The 17,711-nt window shown below is 40.6% G+C and overlaps 1 protein-coding gene across 5 annotated transcripts in view; it reads right to left on the reverse strand.

Moving 5' to 3' along the window:
- Positions 1-4,348: 4,348 nt before the first annotated feature.
- Ccar1 (cell division cycle and apoptosis regulator 1) overlaps positions 4,349-17,711 on the reverse strand; it is a 48,844-nt gene continuing 35,481 nt past the window's right edge. For all 5 annotated transcript variants that reach the window (XM_029482504.1, XM_021173826.2, XM_021173827.2 and 2 more), the window contains 9 exons: positions 17,432-17,623; positions 14,020-14,259; positions 12,553-12,664; positions 11,748-11,827; positions 11,346-11,492; positions 7,961-8,081; positions 7,490-7,675; positions 5,654-5,859; positions 4,349-5,212 (listed from right to left, as the gene is read on the reverse strand). In XM_029482504.1, coding sequence (XP_029338364.1) covers positions 5,153-5,212; positions 5,654-5,859; positions 7,490-7,675; positions 7,961-8,081; positions 11,346-11,492; positions 11,748-11,827; positions 12,553-12,664; positions 14,020-14,259; positions 17,432-17,623 — 1,344 coding nt within the window. In that variant the 3' untranslated portion in view covers positions 4,349-5,152. The remainder of the gene's footprint in view (positions 5,213-5,653; positions 5,860-7,489; positions 7,676-7,960; positions 8,082-11,345; positions 11,493-11,747; positions 11,828-12,552; positions 12,665-14,019; positions 14,260-17,431; positions 17,624-17,711) is intronic.

Raw genomic sequence — 17,711 nt, forward strand, 5'->3', positions numbered from 1 at the left:
CAGAAGAGGGCGCCAGACCTCGTTACGGATGGTTGTGAGCCACCATGTGGTTGCTGGGATTTGAACTCTGGACCTTCGGAAGAGCAGTCGGGTGCTCCTACCCACTGAGCCATCTCACCAGCCCCCGGGAGATGGCATTTGTAAGCAGCCTAATTTCATGTTAGAGTGACTGAAAATGTCCTGGAAGTAATTTCACATGCACGTTATTTTAATAGGATGAAAAGGGTCTAATAAAACCTGTGGGTTTGTTTTGTTCTGTTTCAGACGGCGTCTCTCTCTATAGCCTTGGCTGTCCTGAAACTCTGTAGACCAGGCTGGCCTGGAATTCATGAAGAGCCACCTGCTTCTGCCTCCTGAGTGCTGGGATTGAAGGTTTGTGTCGACACATCTGGCAGCTTATTAAATAAAATTCTGTGGTAGATCAAAGTATCCCAGGAAACAAGAACTGGTTCGCTGTTTACTAAAGGAAAACCCCTAGCCAGGCATGGTGGTTGGTATCTTCAGTTCTGGTATTTGAGAGATGCAGGCAGGATGATCACGTTCTTTAGGTCATCCTCAACCTTGTCTCAAAAAAGCAAAAACAAAGGGCCAAGTGTGACGGGGCACAGCTTCAATCCCTGCACTTGGAGGCAGAGGCAGCTTCTCTTTGAGTTTGAGAATAGCTTGGCCTACATAGCAAGTACAAAGTCTATTATGGCTGCATAGAGACACCTTGTCTCAAACAAATGAGAAAAATAAAATAAATATATCAGTGATACAGCATTTTAGCATTATCTTAGATGCCCATGGACCTGTTTGGTCTCTAGAACACCTTTTCAAAGATTTTCTGGATATGAGCACTTTGCCTACATGTATGCATATACACCATATGCAGGCCATCAATGTGGGTGCTATGAATTCAACCCGGGTCCTTTGTTAGAGCGACAGGTGCTCAAAGCTTAACCAGGAAACCACTCCTACAGCCCTAGATCCCTTTTCAAATCCTATGTGTATGGGTGTCTTGTACGCCTTTGCACTACAAGCATGCCTGGCTTCAGTATGGGCAAACAAGGCCATCCGATTCCCTGTAGCTGGAGTTGAAGATGATTGTGTTATAGAATCCAAAGTTCAAGACCACCCAGCCCCTCTCTTTCTGAAGGAACTTTCCATCGAGGCCACCCAGCCCCTCTCTTTCTGAGGGGACTTTCCAAACTAGCGGTCAAAAATGACTAAGTCTACAGCTGCCAAACAAAATGAGCTATTCTCAGAAGAAATAACCATAACAAAATAGCAGTTCCCAGAAAACTTCCCCTGCCCCGCCTCTCACTAAATTCCAAGACCACAAACTGCCCTGACCTTGCCGGTAGAATTACCCATGACGTTATAGCCGTGACATTAATAGATGACCCGTAAGTTCAAAATGTACTGCTGCTCTGCTGACCAATCATAATAACCCACCATAAAAAGAGTATAAAAGAGCTGTGCTTTTTGAATTCGGGGTTGACTCTCCCTGCGAGGCTGAACAACCCCACACGTATCAGAACAACAAACCTCTTGTCATTGCAGTGATCTGTCATCAAATTGTGTTTTGGGGGGGGCGGTCACGCCCGCCTTAGGGTCTTACAGTGTGTGGCCATGTTAAGTGCTGAGAATGGACCCTGGCTCTCTGGAAGCAAAGCATAGTGCTCTTAACTGCTGAGCCATTTCTCCAGCCCCTCAGGGCTGCACACTATATTACAATCTCAGCATTCAAGAATTTGAGGCCAACTTGGGCTACAGAGACCCTGTCTAAACTGTTAATATGCAAACTGAAACAGTATGCTGTTGATGCACTGAATGCAATCAACTGAAGACACGTGGGGTCCCTGGCGATTGAGAAGAAAGCTGACCAAGCCTAGGAACAGAAGTAAGCTGGGTGCTGCGGGCTCGTGTTAGCACAGGAGGAAGCTCACGGCATCACAAACCCAAGCTCTTGAACTGATGACTGGTCAGCTGGTCCTTCTTCAGAAACAGCAACTCATCTCCTGGAGACAGCTGATGTCAGGCAAGCAAATGAATACTGAACTGACACTGGCAGAAAGCCTCGGGATAAGTAACAGATGGCTTAGGTAAATGGCACAGGAGAGGCCTGGGCTAGGGTTTTTGTCTCCTGTAAAGAAAGGATGGTTCAAAGTAGGTTTTCCTTTAATTAAATATTTATGTTATAGCTAGAAACAGCAAGTGGTGGTTTGCTTTTTATCGTGTGTGTATGTTTATGTAGCCTGGCTTACAGTTGTTTTATGCATCTAAGAAACAAAATGAATAGCTATCAAATATTAATCTCACATGTTAGTAGATTCTGTCCTTTTCCTGATGAAACACAAAGGCCAACAACAGCTACTGTTCACAGACACAAGATCTAATAGCGGGAGTGGGAAGCTGGCCAGGCTCAACAAAGGGCTGCATTTACAGTTACAGGCATTGGGTGATGTGAGTGCCATTTACCTGGTGTCTACAAAGAAATGTATCTAAGGATTATCTTTAAGATTTATTTATTTATTATATGTAAGTACACTGTAGCTGTCCTTGTGTTTCTGAAATGGGGACTTATTTGCCAAGGGTTGCCCTGAATTTCTAACTTCTGGCTTCTACTTCCTGGGAAATGAGGTTATAGGTATAAATTACCACACTTGGGTTATAGGAGATTCTGTCTCAAAACAAAACACGGGGCTGGAGAGATAGCTCAGCAGTTAAGAGCACTGACTGCTCTTCCAAAGGTCCTGAGTTCAAATACCAGCAACCACATGGTGGCTCACAACCATCTGTAATGAGATCTGGCACCCTCTTCTGGTGTGTCTCAAGACAACTACAGTGTATTTACAAATAATAATAATAAATAAATCTTTTTTAAAAAGGCTAAAATCAAAAAGAAAACAAAAACAACCACAACAGTACCACATAAAATACATACCTTACTATATAATTATAGTCTTTTACATAAAAAAAGTTTCAAGAACTAGGTGTGCACTTGGGAGGCAGAGGCAAGCAGATTTCTGTAAATTCAAGGTCAGGCTGGTCTCAAGAGTGTTCCAGGACAGCCAAGGACACGGAGAGACTGGGGGTGTGGGGAAGAAAGAGAGATTATGTGTGTGTGTTGGGGGTGGGTGTCGGGGTGGGCAGCGGCATTGGACTGGATGGGATGAGACACCTGGCTCAGCAGTGTGCTGCTCTTCCAGAGGAGCAGGGTTCAGTTCCACCTAGAACTCCAGTTCCAGGGAATCCAACACCCACTTGTAGCCTTTGTAGCCACCATGAGTATGTTATGTGTCGCAGAGATAGACATGCAGACAAATCATCTAACACTTACAATATAAATTAAACAAATAACACCTCTCCAAAGAAAACAAGAAGAAACATTTTAAAATAAAAAGTGGTTTTTAAAAAAATTGAGGTCCCGGGGCCTAGCAAACACAGGAGTGGATGTTCACAGTCAGCTATTGGATGTATCACAGGGCTCCCAATGGAGAAGCTAGAGAAAGTACCCAAGGAGCTAAAGGGATCTGCAACCCTATTGTTGGAACAACATGATGTACTAACCAGAACCCCGGAGCTCTTGTCTCTAGCTGCATATGTATGGAAAGATGGCCTAGTCGGCCATCAATGGAAAGAGAGGCCCATTGGACTTGCAAACTTTATATGCCCCAATATAGGGGAATGCCAGGGCCAAAAGAATGGGAATGGGTGGGTAGGGAAGTGGGGGGCGCTATGGGGGACTTTTGGGATAGCATTGGAAATGTAATTGAGGAAAATATGTAATAAAAATATTAAAAATCAAAAAAAAAATTGAGGTCTTTAAGGTATCCCTTCTGAGAGTCGCATTTCCTATTTAGCTTAGATAAATGGCTAACATGGCACTTTACCGTCTTTTTATGACAGTGAAGCATTCTTCTAGCTTTTTAAGTACAAATTACCTTGAACAAATTTAGTCGTTGTTCTGATAGTCTCTATGTAGACCAGGTTGGCCTTGAATTCACAAGAGAGCCACACCTGGCAAAGTTTGCATTTACCAGTGTAACTTGATAGACAAAATCCACCTACCCCTCTCTCCTTTGTAGTGTTTCTGCAGCTGTGCACTACTGGCCTATGGGCCTGAATAATTAATTCCTTGTTGGGGCTGTCTACAAAACATAGGACCGTAAGCAACAAGCTTAGCCTCTACCAACTAGATGTGAGGAGCATCCATTCAAGAGAATACCTTAAAAATTTTCATTATCAAATGTGGTCTGAAGAATAAATCTACCCAACTAAAACCCACTGATTTATAGTAAATTGTATTTCCTATTTTTTAAATCTTAAAACACCCACCAAGATTCTGAAGGAACTACACAGATTAATTAAAAAAATATTTTTTAATTAATGACTTAAGGCATCAATCATACTGACAATCTACTGGCTTGTCACTAAACTGTACATTTGATGTCCACTGCTTCTTTTTTTTTAACTTCTCAAAATTAAGATGGAAGTATTCAGGGCAAGTAAAACAATGTAGGGAGCGCAGCAACAGTGCCGTCACGACTCTTACTCTAGGCTCTAAGTGAGTCGCAGGGCTTTAGATGCACGATCTTTTGGATTAACTGCATTGTTTCTGAGATCAGGTCTCATTATGAGGACCAGCCTGGCCTCCAACTCAAAATCTTAGGATTAATGGAATGTGCCACCAGGCCCAGTCTAGGAACAGACTTCTTAGCAAATACATTTAAATGCTGAAAATATTAGTTCAAAAAAGTTGCAAATATTAAGGAGCATGCTATTTATGATGTATACTGAAACTAAAAAATGAACTATAAAACTAACAATAGTTGTATAAATAAAAGCAGGTGTTCTGGATACTTCAATAAAGACATCAGTAATCACGTGTCATTGTCAATGACACTGATGAACTTTATTGGGGAAACTATAACAAAGTTCATCCTAAACTCTTCACTCAGTGAGTATTTAATAATTTGAATGCTAGAAATTACAGGCAATTTTCAAAAGCAGACTCACATTCATAAAACTTTATACATCATTTGAACTAACATATATGTTTATACTACTAAAATCAAACATGCACTGCTGTGAAACATTCCTGTCTCATGATTACTTTGTCTATAGTACATTATTAACACACTCATCGCCAAGTGCACTGTATCTATCATACACTTGAACCGTTCTCCTTGGACTTCTCATCTTTGTCTTCATTCTTTACATTATCCTATAAAATAGGAACAAAGTATACTTTAATTAGTTTCTTGTTACTCTGAAATTAGCTTAAAATAGTACTCAGTGACTGAGTGATAAATATCCATTAATTCATTTTAATATATTGCTGCCCAATTTTTCTTGAATTTTAGTGGTTTAGGACAACCAATCTAGGACTTGGCCAATAGGCAATAAATCTAACCAAATATTTGGTCTAATAAATACATATATATAAACCACTTGCATATTATATGTAATTTTCAAAAGAAAATAGTCACTTTGGGAATGACTTTTGAATAGTTTCTGGAAGGCTTAAATGCTAGGAATATTATAACTATTTGTTTCTAGGAAAAACTATAAAGACCGTAACACTAAATTACATTAAAAATGCAAGAAATAGAATGTTAAAAGTTTAAATAAACCTTGAAAACATAAAAAAGACAAATCATCTCACCTTTTTCAGGACAGTGTGGATATCATCCATAACTGTGGATAAGTTTCTGAGTGTTTTATTCAATTGGTTTTCAAATTGCAAATTCATGTTTTCTGAAACCTTCAGGTTTTCTTGTAATTGAGCAAGGTCTTTTTTGACCTCTCTAAGTTCACCAGAGAGGCTTTTGTTAGAATTCTCCAAGTTTAATATAGTTTTCCCATCTTCATCTGTTCAAAAAAAATTTTTTTTCAAAATACACCATATTGATCATATATGGCAAAAAGAGAAAACTACTTATGATTTGTCCTCTGTCCTCCACAGGCAGGCCATGGTGTATGTGCCCACATACATACATATATATGTAATAAAAAATAAAAAACTATAAAAAGCAAAAGGAGCTGACTGATTCGATGCCTGGATGAGTCACAGTCAGTGTGGACAACCTTACTTTAGCCATGCCTCACAGGTGAAAGACAAATGAAGCCTGAGGGATAAACCTCAACAGCAGCAATTCACTTAAACCCCAGAAGCCCTGACTCAGGCTTCACTACTGTAACAAACAACCTCCCACAATCCCCACAATTCTGTAAAATATTTATAAAAGTTCAATTATTTTAACTAGTTATAAAGTATAACACAAGCCAGGTATGCTGGCACACAGCTGTGCTATCCAGTCCTTCTGAGGCTGAGAAGGACGGACTGCTGTGAGTTTGAGGCCAACCTGGGCTACATAGTGAGTTCCATGACTGACCAGGCTACAAAGTGAGACTTTGTCTTAAGAGAGAGAGAGAAAAGAAGCAAACTGTTAAGAGCTTTCGATAGTGTTATTCTAACTTCGGTTCCTTTTCCTTTTGTTTGTGACAGTTTCACTGTGTAGCTGTCTGGCTGGTATGGAATTTGTTATATAGACTAAGTTTCTCAAAATTACAGGAAGCCACCTTCCTTTGTCTCCTGAGTGGCAGGCTCATGGTTCCATTTTTGTGACTATTTAGAGAAACAGAAAATGGTAAAATCTATGTTGTACCAGAAGAGATTAGAAAAGATCAAAAAGTCTAAGTCTTCATCTCCAGCCTACAACTCTAGCACAAAGTAAGAGCCTGTCTCAAAATCTGACACATAAGCTAAGGTTTTTTTTTTTAAAGATTTATTTATAATAATATTTATTTATAGATTTTTTTTAAAGATTTATTTATTTATTATATGTAAGTACACTGTAGCTGTCTTCAGACACACCAGAAGAGGGAGTCAGATCTTGTTACAGATGGTTGTGAGCTACCATGTGGTTGCTGGGATTTGAACTAAGGACCTTTGGAAGAGCAGTCGGGTGCTCTTACCCACTGTGCCATCTCACTAGCCCTTATTTATAGATTTTTAAAAGATTTATGTATTATATTTATTTATAGATTTTAAAGATTTGTTTATAATAATATTTATAAACTTTTATATTTACATATCATAAGCACACTGTAGCTGTGTTCAGACACCCCAGAAGAGGCATCAGATCCCATTGAGGATGATCATGGGCCACCGTGTGGTTGCTGTGAATTGAACTCAGGACCTCTGGACGAGCAGTCTGTGCTCTTTATGGCTGAGCCATCTCTGCAGCCCCTAAGCTAAGGTTCTTATAAAGCTAAGCAGTTTTATAACTACCAACAGAGATAATGAAACCTAATGTCAGGGGTTCACAAGACGGCTCAGCAGTCAGAGCACTTAGTGTTCTTACTGAGGACTTGGGTAGCTACGATGGAATGGCCAACAACAGTCTGTACTCCTAGCCATCTGTACACCCCCCCCCCCCGGTCACACACAAAGAACCACAAGTTCTCTGGAAGTCCTTGCACGCCAACAGCACCTCACCTGTTTTCTCCTCTAGTAACTGGAGCTTCTGTTCCACCTCAGCTCTTACTTTCTCACTCTTTTCCAGTTTTTGTAGGAGACTCCCAACATCCACCATCGCACCATTGTACACAATAAGCCCTACATTTTCCTCTCCATCTTTTGATTCCTGTTTTACTGTTGGTGTTGGAAGTAATAATCTGTTTCCTAGAATATAAAAAATGTTTTAGCCACTTATGAATAATAGATTTACAAAAAAAAACCAAAAAACAAAAAAAACCCCAAAAACCCAAACAAACAAAAAAGCAAGATCTGCCAGTGTGTAGTGTATGCCTGTAATTTCAGCACTCAGGAGGCTAAGGCAGGAGAACCCTCAGTTCTCCCAATTTCAAGTCAACCCATGCTCTATGGACAAACCTGACCTGAAAACAAATTAAAGGCAAAGGTAAAACAAATGAAACCACAAAGGCCCAAATGTTAATTCACTCAAACCTAGCATGTCTTCCTGCAGCGCCTCTGACTCTTCATGGTTCTCATCATCTTTCGAGGTGTCTGTTAATTTTCGATAAAAGCACGATTCTCGGAGTACTACTTTATTAAGAAGTTTCTTTACCTATTATGCAAGCAAATAAATAAGATGTAAATACAATTATTTTACCTATTATACATGCAAGTAAACAAATGACTAAGATGCAAATACTCCTCTTCACTGTAGAAGTGAAGAGAAGTGTAGAGAGCCTGATGCAGACTGGGTAGTGGCTGTGACTGACTTACATCTGCAGCCTGAAGCAGGCTTTGCCTCTCCTTGCTTCACTGCTTTTAGACCCACCTACCTCTGCCTCCAGAGTGCTAGGGTTAAAGGTGTGTGTCATCATGCACACTGGCTGTAGCAAATTTCTTTTTAAAACTTTTTTGATTTCTTTGCTATGTCTTGTGTTTGCGCTCACATGTGCTCCAGGCACCCCTGGACCTGGAGTTCCAGCAGCTGTGCCTGGCCTGAGGTGGGCGCTGGGAGAAGAACCCGATTCCTAAGCACAGTGAGTCGTCTCTCTTAAGCAATGACTGATGCCCTGAAGTGCATTGCTTCATCCCTCCAAATTTCAAAAATGTTAAGCATACATTGTGATCATTGTATCTATTACTAATCAGTTGACAGTATTTAGAATTTTAAGTATTTGCTTTATAAGCTGAACATTTAAGTTATTTTAAAAAATCCCTTTGGGAATGTTTATTTTCTCTCTCTCTCTCTCTCTCTCTCTCTCTCTCTCTCTCTCTCTCTCTCTCTGTGTGTAGGTACACATGTGCTGTGAAGTCATAGGAGGGCTCCAACTCATAGCAACAACCTTGGGGACAGGAATATTAACCTAATGAGCCATTTCACAAGCCCAGTTTTTGTATTGGACTTGCTTATTTGTTTGTTTGTTTGTTTATTTGAGGTCTGTGTAGCCTTGATTGATTGATTGATTGATTAATTGATTTGAGGTCTGTGTAGCCTTGGCTCTCCTGGTTTTTGCTCTGTAGACCAGGCTGGCTGAAAACTCGGATCCATCTGCCTCTGCCTCCCAGGTGCTGGAATTAAAGGCCAGTGTTTTAAGATATGGTCTTGCTAGGCATATATAGCACCTCAGGATGGCCTCAAACTCAATACTCTTGCCTCAGCTTCCAAGTGTTAAGATTACAGGTGCAATAGACACTTCAAACTTTTAAAGTAAATGATGCTTAATTCCAAATAACAAAAACAAACAGAAAGCAGGCATGGTGGGGCATGCCTGCAATCTAGCACTTGGGAGTGGGGGCAGGTAAATTTCTTTTGAGTTTGAGGCTGGCCTGGTAAATTCCATGACAGCCAGGTCTATATAGAAAAACCCTGTCTCAACCACTGCCAACAAACAAACAACCTCACCCCACCCCCCAGCAATAGAAAGACTACTTAAGTTATAAACGTCCATATAATGGAATGTGAAGTAGAGAGTGGTGTAAGTCTATTTTCTCTTTTGTATTTTAAAATCCAGTCAGGTTAAGCCTTAAACTTGTAGTGATCCTCCTACCTCAGATACACAAGTACAAGGTTTTAGAAGTGAGTCACCGAACTCCGCTATATTCCATTTTTAAGATAGAACCAATAATTAAAAATGGCCCCCATCTATATATACAAAACAATGTCACCTACTGAAATAGTCATGTACATATGAGTGTAGATATGAGCTCTAGAAAGGGGCTGGAGAGATGGCTTGGTGGTTAAGAGCACTGACTGTAATAAGACCTGATTCCCTCTTCTGGTGTCTGAGGACAGCTAGTGCACTTATATATAATAAATAAAAATAAATCTTTAAACAAACAAACAAACAAACAAAAAAGCTCTAGAAATAGTTATTGATGATATTAAGTATTGAGGAAGAAGACTAGAGGAAAGGGTAAACAAATTTTCTTTTTCTTTCTATGGAGAGAAGAGCGTTCTGTATCATCAGCGGAGAAGAGGGAGGGAGGGAGGGAGGGAGAGAGCAAGCTCTCAAGTAAAAGCTGTTTTTAAAAAAGGGGTGAGGGTGTCTCTGGGAGGGGATGGTGCACACCTTTAATCCCAGTACTAGGGAAAAAGAGGCACTTTAATCTCTGAGTTCAAGGATAACCTGATCTACCAGAGATCCAGGCCAGCCAGGTAAACTGCCATAACCAAAACAAAAAAAAGCCAGCCAGGCGTGGTGGCGCACGCCTTTAATCCCAGCACTTGAGAGGCCGAGGCAGGCGGATTTTGAGTTTGAGGCCAGCCTGGTCTACAGAGTGAGTTCCAGGACAGCCAGGGATATATACTGTCCCAAAAAACTAAAACCCAAAAAACAAACAAAAAGCCATCAACTAATTTTTTTATGTGTGGAAATTGAATAGAACATAAAATGGTACTGGATATCCCATAGATAGGCAGTGCTCAGCCATCTGACCTGGGTGTTGGGAACTGGGTTCTCTGCAAGAGCAATGCAGTCTTAACCAGTGTGCCAACTTTCCTTCCCTGAAGATAACCTTAAAAAAAGAAGTGTGTGTGTCTCAGCAACAGACCAGATGTGAACTTTTGTAACCTGGGTTTCTCCTACTCTTTGGACCCCAGGATCAAAATGATATTATCAAGTTTTAGCAACAAGTACTCTACCCACTGAAGCATGCTGGCCCCAAAGATAGTTTCTTTAATAACTGAGACTATAGAGCTAGTTCTAGAATAGTCAGGGCTACCGAGAAAACCTATCTTGAAAAACAAAAATCAAAAAGAAAAGGAGGGGCTGGAGAGATGCCTCATTAGTTAAGAGCACCGACTGCTCTTCTGGAGGTCCTGAGTTCAAATCCCAGCAACCACATGGTAGCTCACAACCATCTGTAACAAGACCTGATTCCCTCTTCTGGTGTGTCTGAAGTAAGCTACAGTGTACTTATGTATAATTAATAAATAAAAACAAAAAAGATAATTTCTTTTAAAAAGTTAACTGTAGAGAAGGTTTAAAGAGAGGGGAGGGAGCCCGGCGTGGTGGAGCACGCCTTTAATCCCAGCACTCGGGAGGCAGAGGCAGGCGGATTTCTGAGTTCGAGGCCAGCCTGGTCTACAGAGTGAGTTCCAGGACAGCCAAGGCTACACAGAGAAACCCTGTCTCGAAAAACCAAAAAAAAAAAAAAAGAGTCTGCAACACTAGCCTAACAGCCACAGAAAGGCTGGGTAGCAATTTCTGACACAGGATAATTGAATTTATTCTATCTTACCTTTTGGAAGGGTAACTTGAAAAGAGTTTTGAGCTGAGTGTAACTCAGTGAAAGGTCAACTGTCTGGCCATGACTAAGGCCCTAGCTTCTATCCTGAGTACCAAAAAGGAAAAAAATCCTAAGATCAACTGATTACCTGAGCCCGAGAAAGATGCAGTCCAAGAGTATATAGTATTTCTTCCAAATCCTTTTCAAGAAGGTAACCGCAATGACTTTGATCAAAATAAACAAAGGCCATTAGCAGATCCCTGTTAACTGTGACCATTTGAGGCTTCTCTTTTTCCTAAAACACACACAAGAAATGGTATATAGTTTTACTACCACACACATACACACACACAAAAAAGAGAAATTGAGGTTCTATTTATATGAGAAAGCACTAATCTTAAAAAGATTGGGCTAAAATGAATAGATTTTGTACATGAATATGAAAAACAAAACAAAATTAAAAACAGCTTGAGAGACACAAATACTCCAAAAGCAGTAAGTGTGAGATAAGGAAATTGTGATTTTCTAGAGAATATGGAAGAAAACTCACCTTATCTTTCGCAGCTCTGTCCTTGCAGTACCGGCTGACATCCCTTTTGTCATCTCGCTTTACTTCCTCCTCCTCCCTATCTGTAAAACAAACGTGGAAACAGACTTGATACCCACCCTTGTGATTACAGTATTAATCATCATTTCAGACACTAACTGAAAACAAATTTTTATTTGTTAAATCTATTATTTCCTAAAGAAATGGGTCAGCACAACTTTTTTTTTGTTTTTCGAGACAGGGTTTCTCTGTGAATATCCCTGGCTGTCCTGGAACTCACTCTGTAGATCAGGCTGGCCTTCAACTCAGAAATCTGCCTGACTCGGCCTCCCAAGTGCTGGGATTAAAGGCGTTCGCCACCACTGCCAGGCTGGGCCAACATTTTTTGAAAGCACTTGTTGCTGTTGCAGAGGACCCAGGATCCTCGTGGTGGTTCACAATCATATATAACTCCAGTTACAAGAGATCCAATGCCCTCTCCTGACTCCCAGGAGCACAGGGCATGCATGTGGTTCACAGCTGGCTTCCACACTAGCCACAGTAAATGACCCAAAAAGAACTAAAATGCCACTAGCACTGATGAAACAGAAAGGGCAAACACTAGCAAGTGTTCAATTATTACTTACAACTGTTGGGTGTGGTGGGATGAGCTGGTAATCACAGCTCTCACTTGGGGCACTGCGGCAGAACAATGTTGGCCAAAGCCAACCTGGGCCAGTATCAGTAACAAAGTAAGACTGTCTTACAAAACAACAAAGAAAATATGCGGTCCACTCTACAGCACTGAGGGCATCTGATGCATGCATACCATCATCTTCATCCTCAGCTTCCTCTGCCTCCATTGGGTCATACTCATCTTGATTGTTATCTTCTTCTGTTTCATCATCATCTTTAGAATCATCCTTTCTTTTTTCTTCTTTCTGTAATTTAAGATGACTTAAAATTAAGCAATATCTCATGAAAAACAAAGTAAGTAAATGTCAAGCGCAGTAAACAGATGTATTTCTAACAATTCCAATTAGCTTTCTCATAATAATAACCTATTCAAATGTGGCAGGGTGGGGCACGGCAGTAATCTCAGAACTTGGAGGTGAAGGCAGGAGAATGAGGAGGTCACAGCCAATTACAGAAAGAAAGGGGGGGGGGAGAAAGAGAAAAGAATAGAAACAAGAGGGCCAGTGAGATGACTCAGCAGTTAAGAGCACTGACTGCTCTTCCAGAAGTCCTGTGTTCAATTCCCAGCAACCACATGGTTGCTCACAACCATCTGTAATGGGATCCAATGCCCTCTCTTCTGGTGTGTGTGAAGACAGCGACAGTGGATTTACATACATAAATCTTTTTTTTTTTTAAGATTTTTTTATTATATGGAAGTACACTGTAGCTGACTACAGATGCACCAGAAGAGGGTGTCAGATCTCATTACGGATGGTTGTGAGCCACCATGTGGTTGCTGAGATTTCATCTCAGGACCTTTGGAAGAGCAGTCAGTGCTCTTACCTGCTTAGACATCTCTCCATCTCCAGCCCACATACATAAATCTTTAAAAAAAAAAAAAATCACAGTGTTCTTGCAAAGGACCCAAGTTCCATTACAGGCACCCATACCAAACAGCTCACAACTGCCTGTTAACTGTAGTTTCAAGTGATCTGATACCCCTCTTACCTCCTGCATGCACACACACGCACTTATGCACACATGTACACATACAAGTAATGATTTTAAACGTAGGAGTAAGCCAGGTGTATTAAATAAAACTTAGAAACAAGAAAGGAGGACCGGGCTGACGGCTCTTCCCGGGACTGCTCCCAGTACCCAAAGGACAGCTCCATGACTCTATGTAACCTAACCTCAGTCTCAGGGGATCCCCACGCTCCTCTAGTCAGAGGTCAGCAACCATACACATGGAGCATAAATACACATATAGGGAAAGCATACATGGGAGGAGGGAAGGAAGGAAGTGTAAAAAGAAATAAAAGCATGGAAAAAACGAAAGAAAAGGAGGAGGAAAGAGGGAAAGAAACATCAGAAAACCATATAATTCATATATATAAAATTATTAAGTTTTGTTATGTGGCTCAGGCTAGACCAGAACTCCTTCCACCACTGTGTGTAGGAATACAAGTATGTGGGCCTAAACCCAGCTCTAGTTTTTTTGAGTCAGTCTCATGTGGTCTGGGTCAAATATCCAACACACCACTCAACACTCTGTTACCATCTAGAGGTAGTATCCAAAACTTTCTAAGTGTTGTTGACTATCTTAGAAATTACAGACCTTTCTCTCATCTCTGTCTTCTTTTTTGTCTTTATCGTCGCCTGATTTTCTCCGTTTTGGTTTTGGTTCATCAATATCATCTTCTCTTTCTTCTTTTTTATCTTTTCTCTCTTCTTTCTTGCTTTTCTTCTCCTTATCTTTTTTGTCCTCTTTCTCAGGAAGAGAGAGTAATGATTTGTATATTCTAACCCCAAAATCTCTTTGAAGCATTTCATTGAAAAGTTCTGCAAACAGTGAAACCTATAAAAAGACATCAACATTAATACAAGCAAACTCGATCCTGACAGAATGTAAAAGGTCACAGAAGCCCTGAAATTGGCAAAATAGATTTCATGGCTAGCAGAACTAGCTTCCCTGATTTAGAAAAATAGAGGTGCACAACGCTTTGGCCACTCCTTGAACCCATGTGTCTGCCAATGTTTTGACCATTCCTTGAACCCAGGTGTGTGCCCAGTGCTGCACCTCACTGCCAGGTGTTTGTGATATTGGTTGCTAAGATAGAGTCAGAAAATCTCCCCAGCAACCACAGCAGGGCCAATCCTGAATTACTCTATCTGCACCAGACTCTTTCCTTGTACTCCTCCCATACCCATTTCTTGAGAATAGACATTGTTTAGATCTGGAAATCCCCTACTCCCCCCCTTCTCCTTTCTCCCCTGAGGGCCTATAAAAACTGGGACCCCTTTCCCCTCGTGGTCGACTCCTCTACCCCTGCGTGGGATATGAGTCGACTCCAGAGCTCTAGCTTTCCCCTAATAAAGCCTCATGTGGTTTGCATCAAGCTTGATCTCTTGTGAGTTCTTGGTTGTCCGCTATTGTCCTGAGGCCTGAGCGAGGGGCTCCTGAGTCTTTCAAAAATACTGAATAAGTCCAGCAAAAGTCATTAAATAAGCACTGTCTTACCACACTGGTTATCTACACCTAAAACAGAGCTAGGATATTTTAGGAGGGAAATAAAGAAGTGATCCACAGCTATAAAAATGGGCGGGAATGATGTGAAGACTATGAAAACCCCCAAGAGCTAGTTGTGGTGGCACATGCCATTAATTCCAGGCCTTGGGAACCAGAGGTATGCAAAACTTGAGACAGGGTTTCTCTCAGCAGTCCTTGCTGTCCTACCACAGGCTGTGTAAACTAGGTTGGCCTCGAACTGAACTGAGATCCACCTACTTCTGCCTCCTAGGTGCTGGGATTAAAGGCATGTACCACAATGTCTAGCACAATTTAAAAAAAAAAAAAAAATACAAGATCTTTTTATGGTAGTCAGGCTGGCTTTGAACTCATGGTCTGACTGCTGGGATTTCAAACTCCTGTCATCATACCTTGTGCAAAAGATGTTTTAAAGACAAAAATTATATATTGTTAACCTTACTGGTACATTCCTGTAATCTCAACATTTGAGAGATGAGGAAGGAAGATCAGCAGTTCACCATCATCCTTGGGTATGTGAGACTCTATCTTAAAAAAAACCTGAGAGCTGGATATAGTGCTGCATACCTGTAATCCCATATATCAACAGTAGAAAGAGGAGAATTAGCAATTCAAGTCTAGCCTGAGCCATACAGCAAGGATAGACCACACTGGGCTACATGAGACACAACCTCACAAAAAACCAGAACCATATAAAGAGAATAAATAAAAAAGCAGAATATAAATAGTAATGCTTAGTGATGCAGTTATGTAATTGTAGCCCGTAAGGATACTGAAACAGAATAATGTGAGTTGAAGGCTTAACTGGACTACAAATTGAGGTTTAGGCCAGCCTAGAAACTCGGTAAGATTATTCAGAAGTAAAAAGAAGACAGGAAATGTAGAGGTCTTGCAAAGCACATATAAGGCCCTGAGTTTAATCTTAATCCTCCTCACGAACAAAAGAGAAGCGCCGGGCATGGTGGTACGAGCTTGAATATCAAAAAAAAGTGGACCTGTGTTTCATGGCCAAAGAGAGGTATGTATGTACTAAAGACCTGGTAAGAGATTCATTTAGATGAGAGATACAGACAGACAGACAGACAAGACAGAACACAAACTTTAGGTTGAAAAATAATACCACTTAATTTCTCTTACAACTCAGTCACAAACTTTTCAATTCTATTAAATGGTACTCTATAAAAGAAACACTAAAACATTACACCATCAAGCCGGGTGTGGTGGCACACACATTTAATCCTAGCACTTGGGAGGCAGAGACAAGAGGATTTCTGAGTTCAAGGCCAGCCTGGTCTACAGAGTGAGTTCCAGGACAGCCAGAGCTACACAGAGAAACCCTGTCTTAAAAACAAAAAACAGAAAACGACAACAGCAACAAAAACACATTACACCATCATCAAGAAAGAAGGTTTAAAAAGAAGGTAAAAGGCCAACTGGATGGCTTATACTGTAAACACACTACTTAAGAGGCTGAGGCAAGACTTGCAAGGGAAGCTAGCCTAAAACCCACAGAAAAGATGGGTAGCAATTTCTGATACTGGATAATTGAATTTATTCTGTCTTACTTTTTGGAAGGGTAATCTGATAAAAAGTTCTGAGCTCTGAGTGTAACTCAGTGAAAAAGCAACTGTCTAGCCATGACTGAGGCCCTAGCTTCTATCCACCTAATAGCTGTATGTAGTGCTTAAGGACAACCACTGTTCTTTCAGGAGCTTGTTTGGGTCTCTGCACCCACACCGTGGTTTACAAACAGCTGTAACTCCAGATGTGGAACTGACCCTCTCTCTTCTGGCTTCTACAGGAACCAGGCACACATGTCAAGAAGACATACACAGAGACAAAACAACAATACAACAGACAAAAATAAAATAAAGACAACTAGATATCTACCCTCTGATAAAAGAACACATTACTCTCAAGAAAATGCCTTAGGGGCTGGTGAGAAGGCTCAGTGGGTAAGAGCACCGACTGCTCTTCCGAAGGTCCAGAGTTCAAATCCCAGCAACCACATGGTGGCTCACAACCACCCATAATGAGATTTGGTACCCTCTTCTGGTGCGTTTGAAGACAGCTACAGTGTACTTACAGATAATAAATAAATAAATCTTTAAAAAAAAAAAAAAAGAAAGAAAGAAAGAAAATGCCTTAGAATAGGCTGTAACTGCAGTACAGAGAGAAGAGAGGCAAAGGACCAGGAATTTAAGTCTCACTACAAAGCAACTTCAAGGTCAGCAAAAGCTACTAGAGATAGCCTTGAAGAAACAAAACAAAATGAGAAAGAAAGAATAATTGAGATCTAATACTGTAATGCATCTATAAGAGGCCTTAGAAAACAAACCTGATTTTTCCTAGTAAATAATGGTGAATAAATACACACCAAGAACATGGAAGCAGTCAAAGAAACACTCAAAGGACTTAATAAATACATTAAACAGTCGCAACTGTGATATCATTTGGATCCTCATTGAAAAGTTAACATTACCTCAAATGAATGTTCTTTATTATCTTCCAATCTGTAATCCAAAAGGACACTCAAAGACATGATGCTGCAATCAAACTTGCCACTTTTTGCAGCCCAGTTCGGATGCACAATTATGGCAGGTTCATCTGGCAAAATGTATCTTCTTTCTTGACGCTGTCGTTCAACTTCTTCTTGACGTTTTCTTTCTTCTTCCTAGGCATTTGAAAATTTAAGTTATGGTAAAACTTCAATGTAAAAAGAACATGTATGGGGCTGGTGAGATGGCTCAGTGGGTAAGAGC

The sequence above is a fragment of the Mus caroli genome, chromosome 10 (genome assembly GCF_900094665.2).
Source record: "Mus caroli chromosome 10, CAROLI_EIJ_v1.1, whole genome shotgun sequence".
NCBI lineage: Eukaryota > Metazoa > Chordata > Mammalia > Rodentia > Muridae > Mus > Mus caroli.